General features: G+C 32.8%; 1 protein-coding gene across 1 annotated transcript; it reads left to right on the forward strand.

The window, feature by feature from the left end:
• Positions 1 to 1049: 1049 nt before the first annotated feature.
• LOC111707547 (band 7 protein AGAP004871) lies at positions 1050 to 15806 on the forward strand. Its single transcript, XM_023480663.1, has 12 exons — positions 1050 to 1121; positions 5837 to 5907; positions 6708 to 6803; positions 8567 to 8656; positions 9343 to 9452; positions 10030 to 10129; positions 11149 to 11228; positions 13065 to 13143; positions 13690 to 13748; positions 14043 to 14109; positions 14480 to 14668; positions 15653 to 15806. The coding sequence occupies exons 2-12, from the start codon at positions 5863 to 5865 to the stop codon at positions 15695 to 15697; spliced, it is 960 nt and encodes a 319-aa protein (XP_023336431.1). The 5' UTR covers positions 1050 to 1121; positions 5837 to 5862; the 3' UTR covers positions 15698 to 15806.
• The last annotated feature ends 4870 nt before the right edge of the window (positions 15807 to 20676 follow it).

A 20676-nucleotide genomic window follows, 5' to 3' on the forward strand; every position in this document is an offset into this window, starting at 1 on the left:
AAAAAATTGGGTCTGTTCGGTTCAGCCGTTTTGACGTTTTGACAAACACACTGCAGACATATAAACAAGCAAAGCTTATATAAATGTATAGAATATATATAGCTCCGTGTATAAGCATGGCACACAAATCAATTCGATTCTAGAATTGCGTTCTTTGTCAATATGTTTTTTGACAAAATGAAATTAAATATTATTTTGTGATCAAATGAATAATTAATAATTTCCAGCTTTCCGGTCCTCTGTTGGCCTTGACAACCACTGAAACGTAAATTTTGGTTCCATCTTTTCTTTTATTCGTGACAGAGTAGTTAAACGTTTCCCATAATTATATTTGATACCCGAAATGTTTTTATATGTAAATATTTAATTTAAGAGTTGTGGCGGTATTTTTACATAATCATTAATCATCGTTTACGAATTACACATATTTTAAGGTTTTTGTGCATTTTTGTTTCGTTTTAAAACTATTTAAGTCTAGTTTTATGATAAATTTCAGAACATGAAGACAGACATTTTACAGACTTATTAGATCATTAAGCATATGTTATGTGATAAAACACTTTTATTGGAGAAAATACACTGTACAATGTATAAAATATATATTTTATGCATGTGTCATGTATATATATATCTATACATAAATTTGGCTTGTCTGTCTGTCTATCTGTTTGTTTGTTTGTTTGTATCCAATAAACGTCAAAACAGCTGAACCGATCGGGCCCAAATTTTTTGTGGGTTATCTAGGGACCCCTGGGAAGGTTTATGAATGAAAAAAATTTCAAATATTTGTCTCCATCGAAATTCGATCTTCAATAAATTTTTTAAAATTTTGAAAATCCACGAAATTTTTTGTGAAAATCCGCGAATTATTTTTGTTTTGTTTTACGATGTACACAAAGAGAACATGTTCACAATTAATTAAGAAGATGGGCGCGAAGCGCCCTCTAAGGCAAGTATTTATATATATATACATATTTATCTACATTATACAATATCCATGTCTGAGGCTGTAAATAATAAAATCTATCTCCAGGTAGAGAGAATATATGGTGTTCAACCAACTTAAACAGTTTTAATACAAACCTCTCATATTCTCTACTCAGATAATCCTCAAGTAAAAGGTTAATGCTCTTTATACAGTTCTACACTCGTAACTTAAACTAGCTCAAGTGTGTTGTCCGTTTAATTAACAAAAATTTCAAATTTTAAAGAAAGAAAAGTTCGAATTTTGAGAAAAAATGTCGAATTTCAAAAGACTAGGGTAGGTTTCAATCTAGCCGTTTGGCCAGCCATAGCTCACATACAAATATATTTTATTTAAATTAGCGGAAAGCTTTATTATATCACAGGGTGTACCAATAAACATGGGAATTGAGAGACGACTTGAATATTGTCTTTGATTTGCAATAATTGAGAAATGACATAAAGTGCATCAAAAAAAGATTAAACGTCTAATCAGCTTTCCAAAATATGGTCTACCTTCTTTGTATCTTTAAAAACTGACGGAGATATAAAACATTTGAACAGTTTTGTTGATTTTTGATTAACTGAAATTTGGACAAATTTCCTGACAACTCCTGAAAAATGATAGACCACATTTTAGAAATCCCGAGGCTAGTAGTTTTCGGTATTTTTAACTGTGATAATACAATCAATATGATCATATTTACTAAAAAATCCCGCATGAAAGAAAGACGATAGTCGTCATTTAATTCCCATGTTTCTTGGGACACCCTGTAAATAAAGTGGAATAATGGGCGTCATTGTTTTTAAATTAATTTAACTTGTTTTCGTATCAATTTGAATCCAAAGCCATTGCAGACCATTCCTGAAGGGTCACCTAGCACCTAGGGAGTAGTTTAAGAGCATGGCAAACCTAGCTCTTTGTAGCACCTAGGGGGTAGATTAATTAAAAAAATCAGGCAAAAAATTAGTATTCTTGAAAGCTTAAAGAAAGGTTCAGTTTAAGGTCTATAACAGAGCCGAATTTATCCCGAAAAGATTGGAAGCCATAACATATTTAAACGTATATAAGTCAAATCCGCTGCAAATTACAAAATGTTCAGTAATATAGTTAATGAAATTATTGATCTTAACTGTTTCAAGGTACGTTGTGAAGAACTAATATTAGGTATACGAGCATAGATTAATAACAACGCAGATAGAAAACTAGAAACTAGTTCTTACGCGCATGGAGCGTAGAATAGGCTCTCTGTCTGTCTTGTAATTTAACCCTATTCCTGCTGGGGGGGGAGGGGGGGGGTAAAATTGACCCCCCCAGCATATCCTGGTTTTCAAGTACCCCAGCAGAGATAGGGTTAACGCAGCATGCGCGTAACTAATTTTGGCTTCTGCCTCAGGGTTATTGTGAACGAAAACCCCCTAAATCTTGAAAAGACGACATATAGTGTTTTATCTGTGTTGTTAATAATCAATGATTACGAGAGTATTTTCTTTAAACATGAAAATTAAATGACAAATTTATTTCGTCTTCAAATTTTGGACGAAATAAATTTATTTTCATTATCTATATTATCTATTCTAATCAGATATTTAACTGATTAGGATTAAATTCCATCATCTGAAATTACATTGGTTCATTTTGATAATTGCATTTTGATTTGTCCCGCGTAATATATAAATGTGCATACTCACAGCTTTTAAAGAGGTTTTTATTCAACCAATCAGAAGCGAACAGCAATATATCCAGCCATGCAATGAGGAGACATCTGTGTTAGCCAATTCTCTCAACGTGTTCGATATTTTAAACTATGTTCAGTAATTTTTCTAGTGCATGGGGGGGGGGGGGGGGGGGGGGGGGGGGTGACGTATAAAAAGTCAAAAACACAGATTTTTTATGTGAGTTTTCCCAATATTTACGTGTTAAATATACTGGAAAGCTATATTGTGTGGGACCAGTAAGGTAATGCCTGCCACCCGATAAATTGTATTATTAACATTATTAACAATTTACGTTGTAGACTTATACATAATGATATTATTCATTGAAACTGTGTTTCAATTAAATATATAGCATGATTACATTAAATCAGATGATATACTTAAATTATACTATACATATTTGTGGAGATAACTTAACTACGTTATATCTATTCTTGCGCGCTAATCTCATAAATACGCACATTAAACTTTAACTGTACAGTAAATATATAATATGAATGTCTTAATCATGTGATATGGATAACGACGTAGGCATTGTAGTTATGTCAATTCACGTTAACTTGTGACATAAGATGTTTAAATAAAGTCAGTTTGTAGAGTAACTTTGTACTGATTACTGCAAGAGAGTAATCCTGAAACCATGTGTTGATATAACCAGGTTGGATCGTCCCCATCCTTTGGGATCGATATATAGAGCTTGTTGATAGCTAGGCTTGTGTCTTTGTGTGAGATTTAAATCACTGAAACCCTGTGTTGAGATATAACCAGGTTGGATTGTACCCATCCTTTTGGATCGATATATATAGCTTGTTGATATCTAAGCTTGTGTCCTTATGTGGTATTTAGAGCACTGATTTAATAGCTTGTTGTATAGCTACGCTTGTGTCCCTGTGTGGCATTTAGAGCCAGGTGGGTTGTGTCCTGTTTGATAATAGCTTGTTGGATAGTTACTCTTGTGTCCCCGTGTGACATTTAGAGCCAAGTGGGTTGTGTCCTGGTTGACTTTGATAGCAGAAGGGGTAAACCTGGATGGATATGCTTCAAGAACTTGTTTTGGAGTAGCAAATACCACAGACTCCAAGGAACAATGAAGCAACAAGTTGCGAACAGTGCAAACAGAGTATAACAATGCACAGTTTTGAATTATACCCTAGAGGGCACAGTGAAGAACCAGACATCAGAATACCAAACATGAACAGAAAAAGCTGGAGGAAACCTTCATAGTGCAGAGAATTGGAAGCCCTGAGGCTGAGATTTGAACAAAAACTTCAATACAAGAAGAGAAGAATAAACAGAATTATGCCGACTTCAGAATCATTGCCAAGAGTTTGATGATAAATCTGGGAGAAGAAGAACAAGAAAACAAGAACTTCGTCTTCAACAAATCAATGGTACCAGAGGAATAGTAATAAGTTCAAGAGCTAATATTGTTGAAGAAAGATAATAGATGATGTACAAAAATCAGGTTATTCCACAAAGGAAAGTAAAAAAGAAAACATTTATTTGTAAAAACTTAAAGACAGATGGTAAAGAGATAGTAAAACAAGACTAGAAATTGACAGAGGAAGTAGTCATACTTTTTAAATTCGCGGGTAAAGAGCCAACCCCTAAACATCAAGGAGAGACATATCTAGAAGGGGATCCAGCAGAAACAGCTAACAGAGTGGAAACAAGGTTGGAAAACACAGAAAAACAAGTACAAAGAGTGGAAACAAAGTCAGAAGAAAGGAGTCGAGACCAAGAGATAAGAAGAAAACAAGATAAAAGGAGAGGAATTGCTGAATCAAGGAAGTTGGTTAAGGAGAAAAATCAACATGAGCATGAAGGCTGGGAGAAAAGGGTAAGTAAAAAGGTTCAAAGTAAAGATATAAAAAAATGGAAGAGAAGTCATCCAAAGAGCTATTCTATAAAACCTACATGTTATGAAAAATCCACAGCTGTATCCAGAACAAATACGGATTAAGACAGGCACAGCAAGGACAGTAAGAAAGTTAATCTGAGGCCGAATTTAAAGAATTTGAGCCACGGCTCAAATATTGTTGGTTTCACCAAAAATTGTATTCAATTTTTCAAGAATTAAGCCGGCGCTCAATTGAAACCGGTTTTTGGCAGATTTCAGCCGGGGCTCAAATCCATTAAATTGGGACACTGGTTCCAGAGAATAAACCAGAAAGTTCAGAGAGACAACCAGCAGACGAGAAGGCATTACGATCAAGTCTTACAGTGTGGCATTTAGAGCCAGGTGGGTTGTGTCCTGGTTGACCTGGATAGATACATTTCGAGAACTGGTTATGGAGTAGGGCTTTACCATATATACACATATATGACTTAAACAAATACATAAATGGGTATTCTCCATGGAATTAACAACGTACTTTAATAAAACAGTTTTACGTCGTATTTTTATTTAAACAATAAAAAAGATATTTGTTTTATGTATGTAAAGTTTTTTACTCCGACGATGTTTGGATCCAATAAAACCAATAAACACTCAAACAACGCAAACAAACATAAAAATATGATATTAAAAAATGTTGCCCCTTTACAAAATTTGGACCCGTTCGACGCAGCAGTTTCAATATTATTGGATTTACATAGAAAAACAAATCATAACAAACATTTGAAAGTTACCTTGCAGTTGAATTTTCTCTTTACAACGGATACCTCTGTCTAAATAAAAGTGAGGAAGATATTATCGTTTTTTTATCTGCAAAAGTGTTAAATTCTGAAAACTGTAAATTGGTCTGCAACTCAATTATCACAGAGTAACATGATATAAAAAAAATAGTATTCAGCTAGAAGAAAATAATAACTTCTAAATTTGATTTCAGTTTGATAATTGTTCAAACCGTATATACTGTTAATGTATTCTATGATTTTAGTTTCATAAAAGTGTTCAGCACTGTTCATGTGTTCTATAATTTCAATTTAATGAAAGTGTTCATGCCACCGTTCATGTATTTAATGATTTCAGTTTAATGAAAGTGTTCCCAACTGTTCATGTTTCTAATAATTTCAGTTTAATTAAAGTGTTTGCCACTGTTCATGTATTTAATGATTTCAGTTTAATGAAAGTGTTCCCCACTGTTCATGTATTTAATAATTTCAGTTTAATTAAAGTGTTCCCCACTGTTCATGTAATTAATGATTTCAGTTTAATGAAAGTGTTCCCCACTGTTCATGTATTCTATGTCTGACGAGCATAAGCAACTAAACCTTTCTCAAGTGAGTATAACTCGTATATTTCCTTATGTTCTTTGAACAAAAATTTGTTTTGCGATGTATTGTTTGGTTAACGGGAGGAATATATCTGTGACCTATGTAGCTCGCTGGAGGAGTTCGCATTCAAAAAAGCAAATCTTACCTTACATATCATAAACCAAGGACGAAATGCAAGGAAAGTTAATTAAAGTTGCGTACATATTGAAATCAGTTCTCTTTGGGCGGAATTTGTAAACAACAATAGATGCATGATTGTTCGTTTAGTATCCTAGGAGGTTAAAAACATTAAATTTTGATAATTTTGATAATTCACATAATATTTTCCTATGACCAGAATATTTCATTGATTTTTTATGTGAAAGATGGATCCCATGTCAGGCTTCGACAGTCGTCTTGTGTTTACATTACCGCCCAGAGACAGTACACTGCAGTACAAAAGATGCGTACACCTCTGAAATAACTTTCCTTGCATTACAACCTTGGCATAAACTAGGAAGCCCTGATGGTGCATGTTTGCTTTACACTTTTATACTTGATTTGGAATATACCGGGTTTAAGAATTCTGTAAGGATTAAGTCATAACTTGTGTTCATGCCTAAGTAAAATTAATATCTTGTTTTAACATAAACCCCCAGTATTATTTGCGATGTTTCCCTTTACTAAATTGTTTTTTATGGAAGGAGGAGATGGGACGGAACTCATAACTTGTGTTCATGCCTAAGTAAAATTAATATCTTGTTTTAACATAAACCCCCAGTATTATTTGCGATGTTTCCCTTTACTAAATTGTTTTTTTATGGAAGGAGGAGATGGGACGGAACTCAGTGTCTGATGTGTCAGGAGCTAATTCTCATGGATTTAAGAAGAACTATGGAACTGCATATGATGATGATTCGGAGGTAATGAAAAACATGGGATTTGTTATCAAAGATCATTCTTTATTAACAGTTCTATTGTCAGAAAGTACAGTTTTATTGTCAGAGATCACAGTTTTATTGTCAGAGATCACAGTTTATTGTCAGAGATCACAGTTTTATTGTCAGAGATCACAGTTTTATTGTCAGAGATCACAATTTTATTTTCAGAGATCCCAGTTCTATTATCAGAGATCACAGTTTTATTGTCAGAGATCACAGTTTTATTGTCAGAGATCCCAGTTTTATTGTCAGAGATCCCGGTTCTATTGTCAGAGATCAAAGTTTTATTGTCAGAGATCCCAGTTCTATTGTCAGAGATCACAGTTTTATTGTCAGAGATCCCAGTTCTATTGTCAGAGATCCCAGTTCTATTGTCAGAGATCCCAGTTTTGTTTTCATGGAGAACAAATTTGATGATAGAGATCATACTTTAATTGTCAAAGAATATATTTATGTCGGAGATCACACTTTTACAGGGCCGTAGTTTTCTTAATGGAGATCATAGTTTTTTTAAAGACCATAACATTCTCATTGGAGACCAGAGTTTTCTGATTGGAGACCAAAGTTTAATCATTTGAGACCAGTGTTTATTCATTGGAGACCATAGTTATCTCTTTGGAGACCATAGATTTCTCATTTGGAGATCATAGTTTTCTTATTGGAGACCATCATTTTCTCATTGGAGACCATGGGTTTCTCATTGGAGACCATAGTTTTCTCATTCGAGACCATACAGACCATTGGAGTATTTTTATTGGATGATTTTCATTGGGTATCATGATTTTGCATCAAACAATTAGAGTCCTTTCATTGTTGATTTCTTAAAAAACAAGTTTTTTCCGATTTTAAAATTTATTCCAGAAATTAATTTTTGTCCTTAATTAGTTAATTAGGACAGGTTTCCGATATCGACAGTTTTTCCTTTCTAATAATTTACTCAAATTATAACTTTATTAAAAAGTGGCGTTCAAGGAGCTCGTCCCAAATTTGAGAAGCTTTATAAATATAAATAAATTTTACTTGTTTTGGTGTCTGTCTGTTTGTTTTTAACCGATAAACGTCAAAACGGCTGAACTAATCGGGCCCAAATATTGTGTGTGATCTCACATGATCCCAGGGAAGGTGTATGGATGGTTAGAATTTAAAAATTTCGATTTTTAAATCAACGAAAAAACAAGTTAAAGATGAGTGCGAAGCACCCTGGAAGCCTATTATAATAAAATTGTATGTTATAAAACATGTAAATTACGATTTGAACATTTAAAAATACATGAACCGCATGAAACTTTTAATAATATTCTTTTCAAACTTTCTTCAATAGAAAGCATTAACTAAAAAAATAAACCTTTCAATGTTTGCAAAATTAATTTATTACAAAGCTTCAGTTTAGGTTATTTTTAATATACTTTTGTCATAAATTGAACCAGGGGAAATTTCCACCCAGTGTGTTGTTTTTCGAGGCCATCGATTTTAAGAATACACACGCCAATGAAGGCTTTCATTTTTTCAATTAAATGAATAAATATTCGAGTTAGTTCATTGATTATTCCATCCTACTTAGTCAAATTTATAACTTGAGTTCATTCAAAGTTAAAATAAAAAAAATTAAAACTAAAAATCTTATTTATAGAAATTTTTAAATTCCTATTTTAAAATGGCAGAGATATTCCCCTTCGTGAATCGTCAATCGTTTAGGGCACATTTTACATTTAATTTTTTAACCCTTTAAATTTTTGTTTGTTAAGGGAGATAGTTGCTGTTCTCTACTGATCACTATATTCTCATATATCCTTGTCCTTCTCACCCTACCAGTATCTATCTGGGGTTGTGTCAAGGTAACAGTATTCTTGTATTCTTCTCCTACTCACCCTACTGGTATCTAGCTGGGGTTGTGTAAAGGTAACAGTATTCTTGTATCCTTGTCCTTCTCACCCTACCAGTATCTTGCTGGGGTTGTGTCAAGGTAACAGTATTCTTGTATCCTTGTCCTACTAACCCTACCAGTATCTAGCTGGGGTTGTGTAAAGGTAACAGTATTCTTGTATCCTTGTCCTTCTCACCCTACCAGTATCTTGCTGGGGTTGTGTCAAGGTAACAGTATTCTTGTATCCTTGTCCTTCTCACCCTACCAGTATCTTGCTGGGGTTGTGTAAAGGTAACAGTATTCTTGTATCCTTGTCCTACTCACCCTACTGGTATCTAGCTGGGGTTGTGTAAAGGTAACAGTATTCTTGTATTCTTGTCCTACTAACCCTACCAGTATCTAGCTGGGGTTGTATCAAGGTAGCAGTATTCTTGTATTCTTGTCCTACTCACCCTACTGGTATCTAGCTGGGGTTGTGTCAAGGTAACAGTATTCTTGTATCCTTGTCCTTCTCACCCTACCAGTATCTTGCTGGGGTTGTGTCAAGGTAACAATATTCTTGTATCCTTGTCCTACTCACCCTACCAGTATCTAGCCGGAGTTGTATCAAGGTAACCATGTATTCTTGTCTTTGTAGTCCAGGAATATATTGTGTAGGTAGTCCAGGAATATGAAAGAGCTGTTATATTCCGTCTGGGACGCCTGAAGTCTGGAGGAGCTAAAGGACCTGGACTCTTCTTTATTGTTCCCTGCATCGATACATATAGGTTTAATAAATAAATATATTTCTCTTGTATTGGTGTTATTTTACAAGACTTTTTCAAGAATTCATTTTTCATTGAAAAATGGAAGACAGAATCGACTGCCGGCGTTATATATTCAGCAAACACAATTCGATTAGCTTTTTAGTATTTATTTATTTATTATTATTATTAGTATCTCCCTTTGTCTATGTAATTTGCAAACTAAATGGTTGACAAAAATCCGACATTCCACTCTATATAAAAGAAAAATCACTTAAAATGCGTTTACATCGCCAATAAACTAACAAATTCTTCTATATTGTACAGGGTGTCCCACGAAACATGACAGTTGTTGATTAGTTTTGAATGTCTTCATTCATTTATGATATTGGATAATAATGACTTTTTGCATGTCATTTCGCTAAAAACATCTTTTCTCGAAAAATTTTTACTTTAAAACCAATTTAACAATAATATAATTGGCATACAATATTTTTTAGCATTCTCTTTAATATCAAACAACTTAACTAATTATGGAAGCAGACAATTTAAACTATTCACCAACTGTCATGTTTCGTGGGACATCCTGTATTTATCCTAGATGTGTTGATCTACGAACTGGAGCATTTGATGTTCCTCCTCAGGAGATATTGACCAAGGACAGTGTTACTGTTAGTGTTGATGCTGTAGTTTACTACCAGGTACAGGGTGTCAAGCGGTTGTTTACTACCAAGTACAGGGTGTCAAGCTGTAGTTTACTACCAGGTACAGGGTGTCAAGCTGTTGTTTACTACCAGGTACAGGGTGTCCAGCTGTAGTTTTCTACCAGGTACAGGGTTTCCAGCTGTAGTTTACTACCAGGTAGAGGGTGTCCAGCTGTAATTTACTACCAGGTACAGGGTGTCCAGCTGTAGTTTACTACCAGGTACAGGGTGTCCATCTGTAGTTTACTACCAGGTACAGGGTTTCCAGCTGTAGTTTACTACCAGGTAGAGGGTGTCCAGCTGTAGTTTACTACCAGGTACACGGTGTCCAGCTGTAGTTTACTACCAGGTACAGGGTGTCCAGCTGTAGTTTACTACCAGGTACAGGGCATCCAGATTAACATGGAAATTGAGCGACGACCTTACAATCTCCATTTATCTTCATGATGGTCTTGTGAACCCCGGATTTCCAAATGTAGTCTGCTCTTCAGTTTTCAAAATATGGAGAAATTCAAAAGTTTTTTTCAGCTTATTTTCGAGGAAACGTTTTGTTTAGTGTATCAGGCGAAGTTTTAAAGCATACAATACAGGTTTAAACTATGTCCTCATCTCATGCACTGATACACTGAAATCAAAAATGGATCATAATCTAAGAAATTATAAAACTTCTTAATTATTCACTTCAACTATTTCTTTAAAGCATACAATACAGGTTTAAACTATGTCCTTATCTCATGCACTGATACACTAAAATAAACAAATGGATCATAATTTAAGAAATTATAAAACTTCTTAATTATTCACTTCAACTATTTCTTTAAAAGAATGATTGAAATGTTATGTTGGTTTCATATGGTTTGATATTTGACTTAAACTGATCATAATTCAAGAAATTCAAACTCCTCTATATCAAATTAGCGCTTAAACAAGTCGTAAAGAATGTTTGTTGAAGACAGAATTTCTTTTGATTTGCTTTTAATTTTGACTGATTTAAGATTTTAGATTATTTTGTTAAGGTGTCCAACCCCTTGGCTGCTATTTGCAACAATGATGATTACAATCGGTCTACTAGGCTCCTGGCTGCTACTACACTTAGGTATAACTTTACCATATATTCTTCAAAGTATAATTTTAAAAAAAAATATTCGACTAAATTTTTCTTTTAATTAAATACTTATTTACTACAGTGGTCTGCGTTTACAGTATCCATGCTGTTGGAAAACTTGAGAAAAAAGATTGAAAGTCTTTTTCATGTATTGATATAAACGACATCCACTTTATTTTTGCCATATCATACATTGTTTCGAAAAGAAAACTATTAAAAAATAAAGTAAGAAATAGAAACTTTTGAGATGTATTTACTATTTAGCATATATCAAAACTTGTTAAGAATTGTATTGGGAACCAGAAACTAGTTGAGAAATGTATTGGTAACCAGAAACTTGTTTAGAAATGTATTAGGAACCAGAAACCAGTTGAGAAATGTATTGGTAACCAGAAACTAGTTGAGAAATGTATTGGTAACCAGAAACTTGTTTAGAAATGTATTAGGAACCAGAAACCTGTTTAGAAATGTATTAGGGACCAGAAACTTGGCTAGAAATGTATTAGGAACCAGAAACTTGGTAAGAAATGTATTGGGAACCAGAAACTTGGTTAGAAATGTATTAGGATCCGGAAACTTGCTAAGAAATGTATTGGGAACTAGAAGATTATTTAAAAATGTATTGGAAACCAGAAACTTGTTGAGAAATGTATTGGGAACCAGAAACTAGTTGAGAAATGAATTGGTAACCAGAAACTTGTTTAGAAATGTATTCAGAACCAGAACCTTGTTTAAAAATGTATTAAGGACCAGAAACTTGGCTAGAAATATATTAGGAACCAGAAACTTGGTTATAAATGTATTGGGAACCAGAAACTTGGTTAGAAATTCATTAGGATCCGGAAACTTGCTAAGAAATGTATTGAGAACTAGAAACTTGTTTAAACATGTATTGGAAACCAGAAACTTGTTTAGAAATGTATTTGGAACTAGAAACTTGTTTAGAAATGTATTAGAAACCAGAAACTAGTTGAGAAATGTATTGGGAACTAGAAAATTGTTTAGAAATGTATTGGAAACCAGAAACTTGTTTAAAAATGTATTGGGAACCGGAAACTAGTTGAGAAATGTATTGGGAACTAGAAACTTGTTTAGAAATGTATTGGAAACCAGAAACTGGTTTAGAAATGTATTAGGCACTAGAAAATAGTTTAGAAATGTATTGAGGACTAGAAACTTGTTTAGAAATGTATTGGGAACCAGAAACTTGTTGAGAAATAAAAATGTATTAGGAACCAGAAACTTGTTTAGAAATGTATTGGGAACTAGAAACTTGTTTAGAAATGTATTGGGAACTAGAAACTTGTTTAGAAATGTATTGGGAACTAGAAACTTGTTTAGAAATGTATAGGTAACCAGAAACTTGTTTAGAAATGTATTGGGAACCAGAAACTTATTTAGAAAAGTATTGGTAACTAGAAATTTGTTTAGAAATGTATTGGGAACCAGAAACTTGTTGAGAAATAGAAATGTATTAGGAACCAGAAACTTGTTTATAAATGTATTGGTAACCAGAAACTTGGCTAGAAATGTATTGGTAACCAGAAACTTGGCTAGAAATGTATTGGTAACCAGAAACTTATTTAGAAATGTATTGGTAACTAGAAACTTGTTTAGAAATGTATTGGGAACTAGAAACTTATTTAGAAATGTATTGGTAACTAGAAACTTATTTAGAAATGTATTGGTAACTAGAAACTTGTTTAGAAATGTATTGGGAACTAGAAACTTATTTAGAAATGTATTGGGAACTAGAAACTTGTTTAGAAATGTATTGGGAACTAGAAACTTATTTATAAATGTATTGGTAACTAGAAACTTGTTTAGAAATGTATTGGGAACTAGAAACTTGTCTGAGATATTATCTGAAAGAGAATCAATTGGAGAGAAAATGCACAAGAATCTGGTGAGTAAAAAAGTCCATTGTTTAATGTTTATAAAAATTCAAGCATTTTAAATATTCTAAATTTTGTAAGTAGAGCAAAGTAGGTAAATTACAGTTTGGAATTTACTAATTTACCTAATAAGACAATAATTTGTACAATATACATGTATGATGTACCATCTTTGGCAAATAGCATGTGTAACTCATATTGCATGACAAAATGACATTTATATGCATATATTACATGTTATGAAAGATAGGTGATGTTATAACATTTCCGAAAATGTGGCATTGAAACGTAGCAAAAAAATTCGGAAACCAGCAAAGCAAACATATTTATTCTAGAAAAGTATTTGGTTACCTTCTCATCAACTATATTTTCAAGGGTGCAATAGACCCCCCCCCCCTCTATTCCCTTCCCCAAGTTTTGCTTATCCCATTCTTTTTATGAAATATAAATTTACATCTTTCTTTATACTTATTATTTTATGCTATTTTCCAGTGGTCACTTAATTTTTAAAGAGATTGCAACAATATTTTAGAAAATTGCTATATTTTATGTTTTAGGAGATTGCAACTGAGCCCTGGGGAGTCCATGTAGATAGGGTTGAGATAAAGGATGTTCGGTAATAATAATAATCTTAAAAATATTTTTTATGAACTTTATGATTGTTTTCCACAGGAATATCTTTTTGTTATTGTTTGTTAACAAAATTTGAATCTTCTTAATATGCAGCGTGATGGATAGAGGGATAGAGGGATAGAAGGATAGAAGGATAGAAGGATAGAAGGATAGAAGGATAGAAGGATAGAAGGATAGAAGGATAGAAGGATAGAAGGATAGAAGGAAAGAAGGATAGAAGGATGAATGAATGAATGAATGAATGAATGAATGAATGAATGAATATTCTTAAATTAAGTTTGCCCCAGCAAATGCAGCGAGCAATGGCTGCTGAAGCTGAAGCAACAAGGGAGGCCAGGGCCAAGGTAAAATGCACTCTTATAAGAACATTTACTTGAGTAAATATTGTCATTTTTTATTTTTTAAACCTTGATGAATTCTGAACATTCTTAATAAGTATATACCCATACTTTTAAACTAAAGCTAGAAAAAAATACATTACAGTTTTGAAATGTACATGTCTATAAAAAAGTAAGAAATGTATTGTCAAAGATCAAGGAGTTGGGACACCTCAAAGTCGTCCCCTGAGTAGAAAATTGATGCATAATTTGTGAAAAGCTCTGGATTTTTAGACAGACAAAGTTTTAAAAGTATACTTCTAAATAGGACAAGTCACTCTACAAAATAAAATTGACAGTCCCCTCAATATCTATCTTTAATATTTTACCAACCTAGGTTATTGCTGCTGAAGGAGAACAAAGAAGCAGCACAGCCCTAAAGGAAGCAGCAGATATTATATCCACTAGTCCTGCTGCTCTTCAGCTGCGATACCTGCAGACCCTGAACACTATCTCAGCAGAGAAGAACTCTACAATTATATTTCCTGTTCCAATGGAGTTCATGCAGTCATTCCTTCCAGGAGGGGTATAGGATTTATGTTCTAAGCATTAATTCCAGGAGGGGTATAAGATTTATGTTCTTATCATTCCTTCCAGGAGGGGTATAGGATTTATGTTCTTAGCATTCCTTCCAAGGGGGGTATAGGATTTATGTTCTTATGATTAATTCCAGGAGGGGTATAAGATTTATGTTCTTATCATTCCTTCCAGGAGGGGTATAGGATTTATGTTCTTAGCATTCCTTCCAAGGGGGGTATAGGATTTATGTTCTTATGATTCCTTCCAGGAGAGGTATTGGATTTAAGTTCTTAGCATTCCTTCCAGGAGGGGTATAGGATTTATGTTCTTAATTCCTTCCAGGAGGGGTATAGGATTTATGTTCTTAGCATTCCTTCCATGAGGGGTATAGGATTTAAGTTCTTAGCATTCCTTCCATGTGGGGTATAGGATTTATGTTCTTATCACAAAGCAGAGGATATTTATATAGAATAAAATTAATTCAAAAAATTGCAAAATCAACATTTTGTTTAATGCTACAGTACTGAAAGCATACTTTACACATGTGTGCTTTAAAATCTGTTTGACCCTGGAAAAAAATGCTATTTACCACATATTCACTTTCCAAACTACCATTTTGTATGTTTTAATATTTAATAAAAAAATAACTGATACTATAACACATAGCAAGAAAAATTTTAATTGAACAACTTCTAATGGATATGTCCAAACTTCTGGGATCATACTGTATCATTTTGATGCACTGCATATAATTTGTGAACATTTACATTAAATGTACACTTTGAACTCCTTTTCCGGATCAAAGAGATTAAAAAATGCATACCCCAGACAACCTTTTTATGAATGTTCCAGACTCTTTGGTTGTTATATTAAAGTAAAATAAATGCTTCAAGCAGAGTGAGTTTTTCACTTTCATATGTGATTTTTTTTTGGATAAAGTCTTTGTTTAAAAATATTAGTTTACTGTACCTTTATATTTAAACTGTTTTAGGGATTGAAATTAAGAAAGCGAAATGCTGTATTTGAAGAGGAGTAGAGGAAATAGAAGAAAACTATGGTTCAGTAATCCATCATTTCTCTAAATGCTTGATTATAATTATTCAAATATTATGCTTGATGTTTAAACAATTAAATTTTAAGAGATATATATTTATTATCTCTTGTGACAAAAACTAAAAAAAAATAATATGTTTAGAAATAAGTTAAATAATATATATTTATTGTGCTATGTACTGGACGAATACAAAATCTTAACACATGAAATAAAGTTATATATAACATTTTCTTACAAACCAAAAGACCAAATTTTAAGCATTTAAGCTGCATCTTAAATTTGAGAGGCGGCTGAAACATGGTTGGTTCCACTTAAAACTGTTTTTGGCAGTTAAGCAACGTGGTTTTAAATTCTTTGAATCTAAGTTTTATGATAATTAATTTTTTTTTTCAGGAATATAAGTTTATGAATGTTGTCCTTTATGTTTTTTTTATCAAGATAAATAACCTATATGTTTTCTGACCCATAGGTTTTTCTGATCCATCCCTAGTTATGCCTGCATGGTAGGATCACTATGGGGTATTAAAGAGGAATTAATCCACAAGATGGAGATCAATGCTTCATTCCAAAATATACAACGCAAAAAAATTTGTTGAACATTGTAGGGAGTTTATTTCTATGAAACCGAACTCAACTTCCAGAGACAAAAATAGTTGAAACTTTGTTCCTTGCAATGTTGCAGCTTAAATCATGGTTTTAAATTAAAATGTATGTATCGCAGACAAGTTTTGATATAATTTTCTCGGTGGGGTGTCATGCTGTACATTAGATTTTCTAACCCTAGATCTACAATTTGTTTTTGATTTTCGGAAAGATAATAGTTGTCAAAGGACTATAGAGCAACATTATAAGTGTTTAAAACTTGGTAAAATTTAGCCTCTCTCTTTGTATCATAAAAACTGTCGGAGATACTAAAAATGTAAACATTTAATATTTTGAATTTTAGACACATTTCTAAATTTTTAAGTCAACTCTTAAGGTACAGTGAAACCCTTAATAACGAATATATCGGAAGAATTTATCAAATGTCGTCTTGACAATTTTTTAATGAGTTTTATACTATATTACGTAAATTTCAGTATTTGCGAAAATAAATAAATTCATGGTAAATATGCGGGAATAGTTTTAAAGAGTTCCATATAATCATTTGATAAAAACACTAAATATCTGCAGCATTCCGTTATCAGAAAGTGAAGAATACGACATTTGATGAATTCTTTCGATGTATTCGTTATTAAGGGTTTCTCTGTACAAAAACAGCACACCACATTTTGGAACTCCCAAAAGAAGGAGAATTTGATGCTAGTCATCTCATAGAAGGCAATGACAATTAAATATGAAATCGGATATTGAATCTCATTTTCTTACTTCAGGACCCCCCATTTCACAGTACATTCAAGTTCATTTCATGTACTGGTCCAAATTTCAACTAGCCAGCCAAGTGGTACAGCTAAAATACAGACCATATGAGGCAAAACGGGATGGTACGCCAAATAAATTACCCCCCTCAAGAGAAATTTATGTGATTTGGGATCTATAGATTCATTTCTAACTTTTTTAAAAGAATGAACACAGAACAAAAGACAGATCGAAAAATTTGGTAGAATGAAACCTAAAGTATCCACCATACAGAGATTTTAAAAAATTCTCGAAAATCTAGGGTCCACTTAACTGTATCAGCTTTGTAGCCTTTTTGTAAAACTACATATCTTGAAATTGTACGGTGGCCCAGAACAGTGTAGATAGGTAGAATCATATTGATCATAAGCGGGTCCTGGCTTAAATCCTATTTTCTATTCTGTTTCAATAATAATGTGTCGTAGAATATATAAATAGAAAATCTAACTAGATATATGATCAAGCTGTTCCACAGTGTTTTGGTATTCACTGAATTTTAGTAAATTTCTCTGCTCCAAAGTTTTACAATTTTTGAAATTATTTAGCAAAAAAATTGATTAAAATATTTTCACATGATACAGAAAATATTTCCATATTGGTAGTTTGGCTTTCTCTGTATAATTTAACCAATATTAACTTCATATTCAAAATTATCAATCAATGATCTTGATATTCATAATTATATCAATCAATGAACTTGATGTTCATAATTATATCAATCAATGAACTTGATGTTCATAATTCTATCAATCAATGAACTTTATATTCAATTCATCAATAACATTAACAAAATACGAAAAACGTTGATATTTAAAATTTGATTATTTTTCTATTCAACAAAGAAGTTATAAACTTTTCCAACAAATGGGAAACTTTCAACCTTTACAAGTTATCATGAAATATCAGATTTATTTTTTTAGAGAACTTATTTAATTTTAAACATTTCCAACAAACCTCATATGTTATACTTTTCAATAGATTATCATTTCTGAAACGGAAAAATAACATGCTCACTAAAAAAGATGATGAAATGTTTTGAATTTTGCTTCATTAAATAGACATTTATCCAAGTTATGGACATACAAGTACTGATTGTTAGCCAGCTTGGACTGCAAGCTGTACAGTAACCTTCAAAAAAGTTCCCTGAAAAAAGTTTTCAGAAATAAAGTCCTAAATTTTGGTACTAAAAAGTCCTCAGGCAAAATGCCCTGGAAAAAAAGACTTTATTTTCTAAAAAAAAATTTCTGGTTCCAGTATGATTTTATACAAAAAAGTCTCAGGAAAAAAGTTCTTGCATAGCGGAAAATGCATAGGAACAAAGGATGTTTACAACCATGGAAAAAAGGGGATTAATATTAAAAACACCCCTGGCTATATTCAATATGCAGATGCATAGAAGAAAAGTCCTTTTAATGAAAACGTCCAAGACTTCATTTTTCCAAAAACTCGGGACTTTTTTCTTTGGGACTTTAATTTCTGTGATATTATTTCCTGAGACTTTATTGGCAGCCCCAATATTATTTTAGGAAAAAAGTCCCAGGAGTCTAATACTCAGGATTTTATTTCCAGTGACATTTTATCCTAAGACTTGATTGGGACTTTATTATAAAAGTTTTCATTTCCAGATGTTTTTTCCTTTGACTTCTTTACTACACCGTACAGTGTACAGTGCATAGTTTAAATGTAGGTTGTATAATAAAGGTTTCTTACTCTCAATTAACCCTATTCCTGCTAGGGGGGGGGGGGTCAATTTGACCCCCCCCCCTGTAGTTTTTTTTACATAACTCAAAAAGTATTGGTCTGAGGCTGTTGAAATTTTCTGACTTTTCCTACATACCCAAAACCCCCCCCCAGCATATCCTGGTTTTCAAGTACCCCAGCAGAGATAGGGTTAAATAATTGTCTTCACAGAGATACAAACACATCAACATGTTATTCGCCCTGCCAACTTCACTGTATTTCCGCGGTCCCAAACCAACTTCCTCAAAAGTATTTCTGATTTAAAAATGCAGTTAATAACCTCCAACTGTTGGATAATTTTTGGTAATGTTACATCGTCTATTTACGCAACATCCCCCCTACTGAACTTCTGACCTACTAACTTTCCGACCTACTGCAATATCGGACCTACGCCAGCTGTTTATTTTAGTATTATTTGAGGGTTAGGTTAGGTTAAGATAATTTCTGGGCCGAGCGCTGCGGCCACAAGTCCATATAGCAGCGGTAATACCACGTGCAAGTAGGTCGGATGTGTAGTAGCGGATTTGGCGTAGGTTAGAAATGGAGTATGGCGGATATGTGTAGGTCGAAAAATACACCACCTAATTTTTCTCTGCGTATGAAAGTTCTGCGTATGTTTACAAACAGTACACAATATGTAACAAATATCAAAATATTTGTAAACATGAACCAGGGAATAGGAACATGAAAACGCCTTGATTTATTACGTTGTATATAACCCAAATATGCTTGTAAATAACTTTTGTTTGGTACCTAATACCTATTAATTGAACTTTTCCTTTCTTTTTTAAAGGGAGTGACCGGCTATGTAAGGTAGTTGAACTGAGGACGCAGTGTTGTGGAAAACTCCTTTAGGATTCATTAGAGACATATTTCACTTTTTAAAAGTCTGTAAATCCTGAGTTTGAGCGCAAATTCGACGTTTAAAACTCTTGTTTTGGGGTGGATACGCTTTCAGAATTAGTTTTTTTTAAATTATTAAATAATGACAACGAAAAATAAAGTAAAAATTATACAGTAATCTAATTAGATGGCTTGGAACATATTTCACAAAAGAACTTTGTCAATAAATCAATGCTAAAATCGATTATTTCGTTTTCATTATTATATTTCTAATTTTCTTTGAATTTATTCGCAGATTTCTTCAAATTCTTTAGATGTCGCCTTTTCAATAATAATTATAGAAAATCTGCGAACATTTTTGTGAATAACGAGAAACTAGAATGAGATAATAGAAACTAATAATTGAACAAGATTACTTATTTTCAATGATAAGATTAATTTTTATTTTCTCAAAATGTTCCTAAACATGACGTCTGTAGTTTATTGTAGAATATTTTTACATTTTATGTCGTCGTTAATTAATAATTTAAAAAAACTAATTCTGAAAGCGTATCCACCCCCAAATCAGGAGTTTTGAACATCAAATTTGCGCTCAAACTCAGGATTTACAGACTTTTAAAAAGTAAAATATGTCTCAAATGAATCCTAAAGAAGTTTTCCACAACACTGCGTCCTCAGTTCAACTACCTTACATAGCCGGTCACTTCCTTTAAAAATATTAATTAGCGAATACTTTTTGCAGTATATAATGTACTGTACATAAATACTAAACTTCCTTATTAAGTTATAAAATATTTCAGAAGGACTAAGGAGGATACAAACGGCTTTTTAAAATCAGAAATACTAATAACATCTTTTTATATTCTTTGCTTGTCTGGGTGTCTTTTGTTTTTGTTTTGTCTGTAACTGATCTACGTCAAAATGGCTGAACCGATTGGGCCCAAATGTGGGGGACCTCACATGCCCACAGGGAAGGTTTA

This window comes from Eurytemora carolleeae, unplaced genomic scaffold, assembly GCF_000591075.1.
Source record: "Eurytemora carolleeae unplaced genomic scaffold, Eaff_2.0 scaffold571, whole genome shotgun sequence".
In the NCBI taxonomy this organism is placed as follows: Eukaryota; Metazoa; Arthropoda; class Copepoda; order Calanoida; family Temoridae; genus Eurytemora; species Eurytemora carolleeae.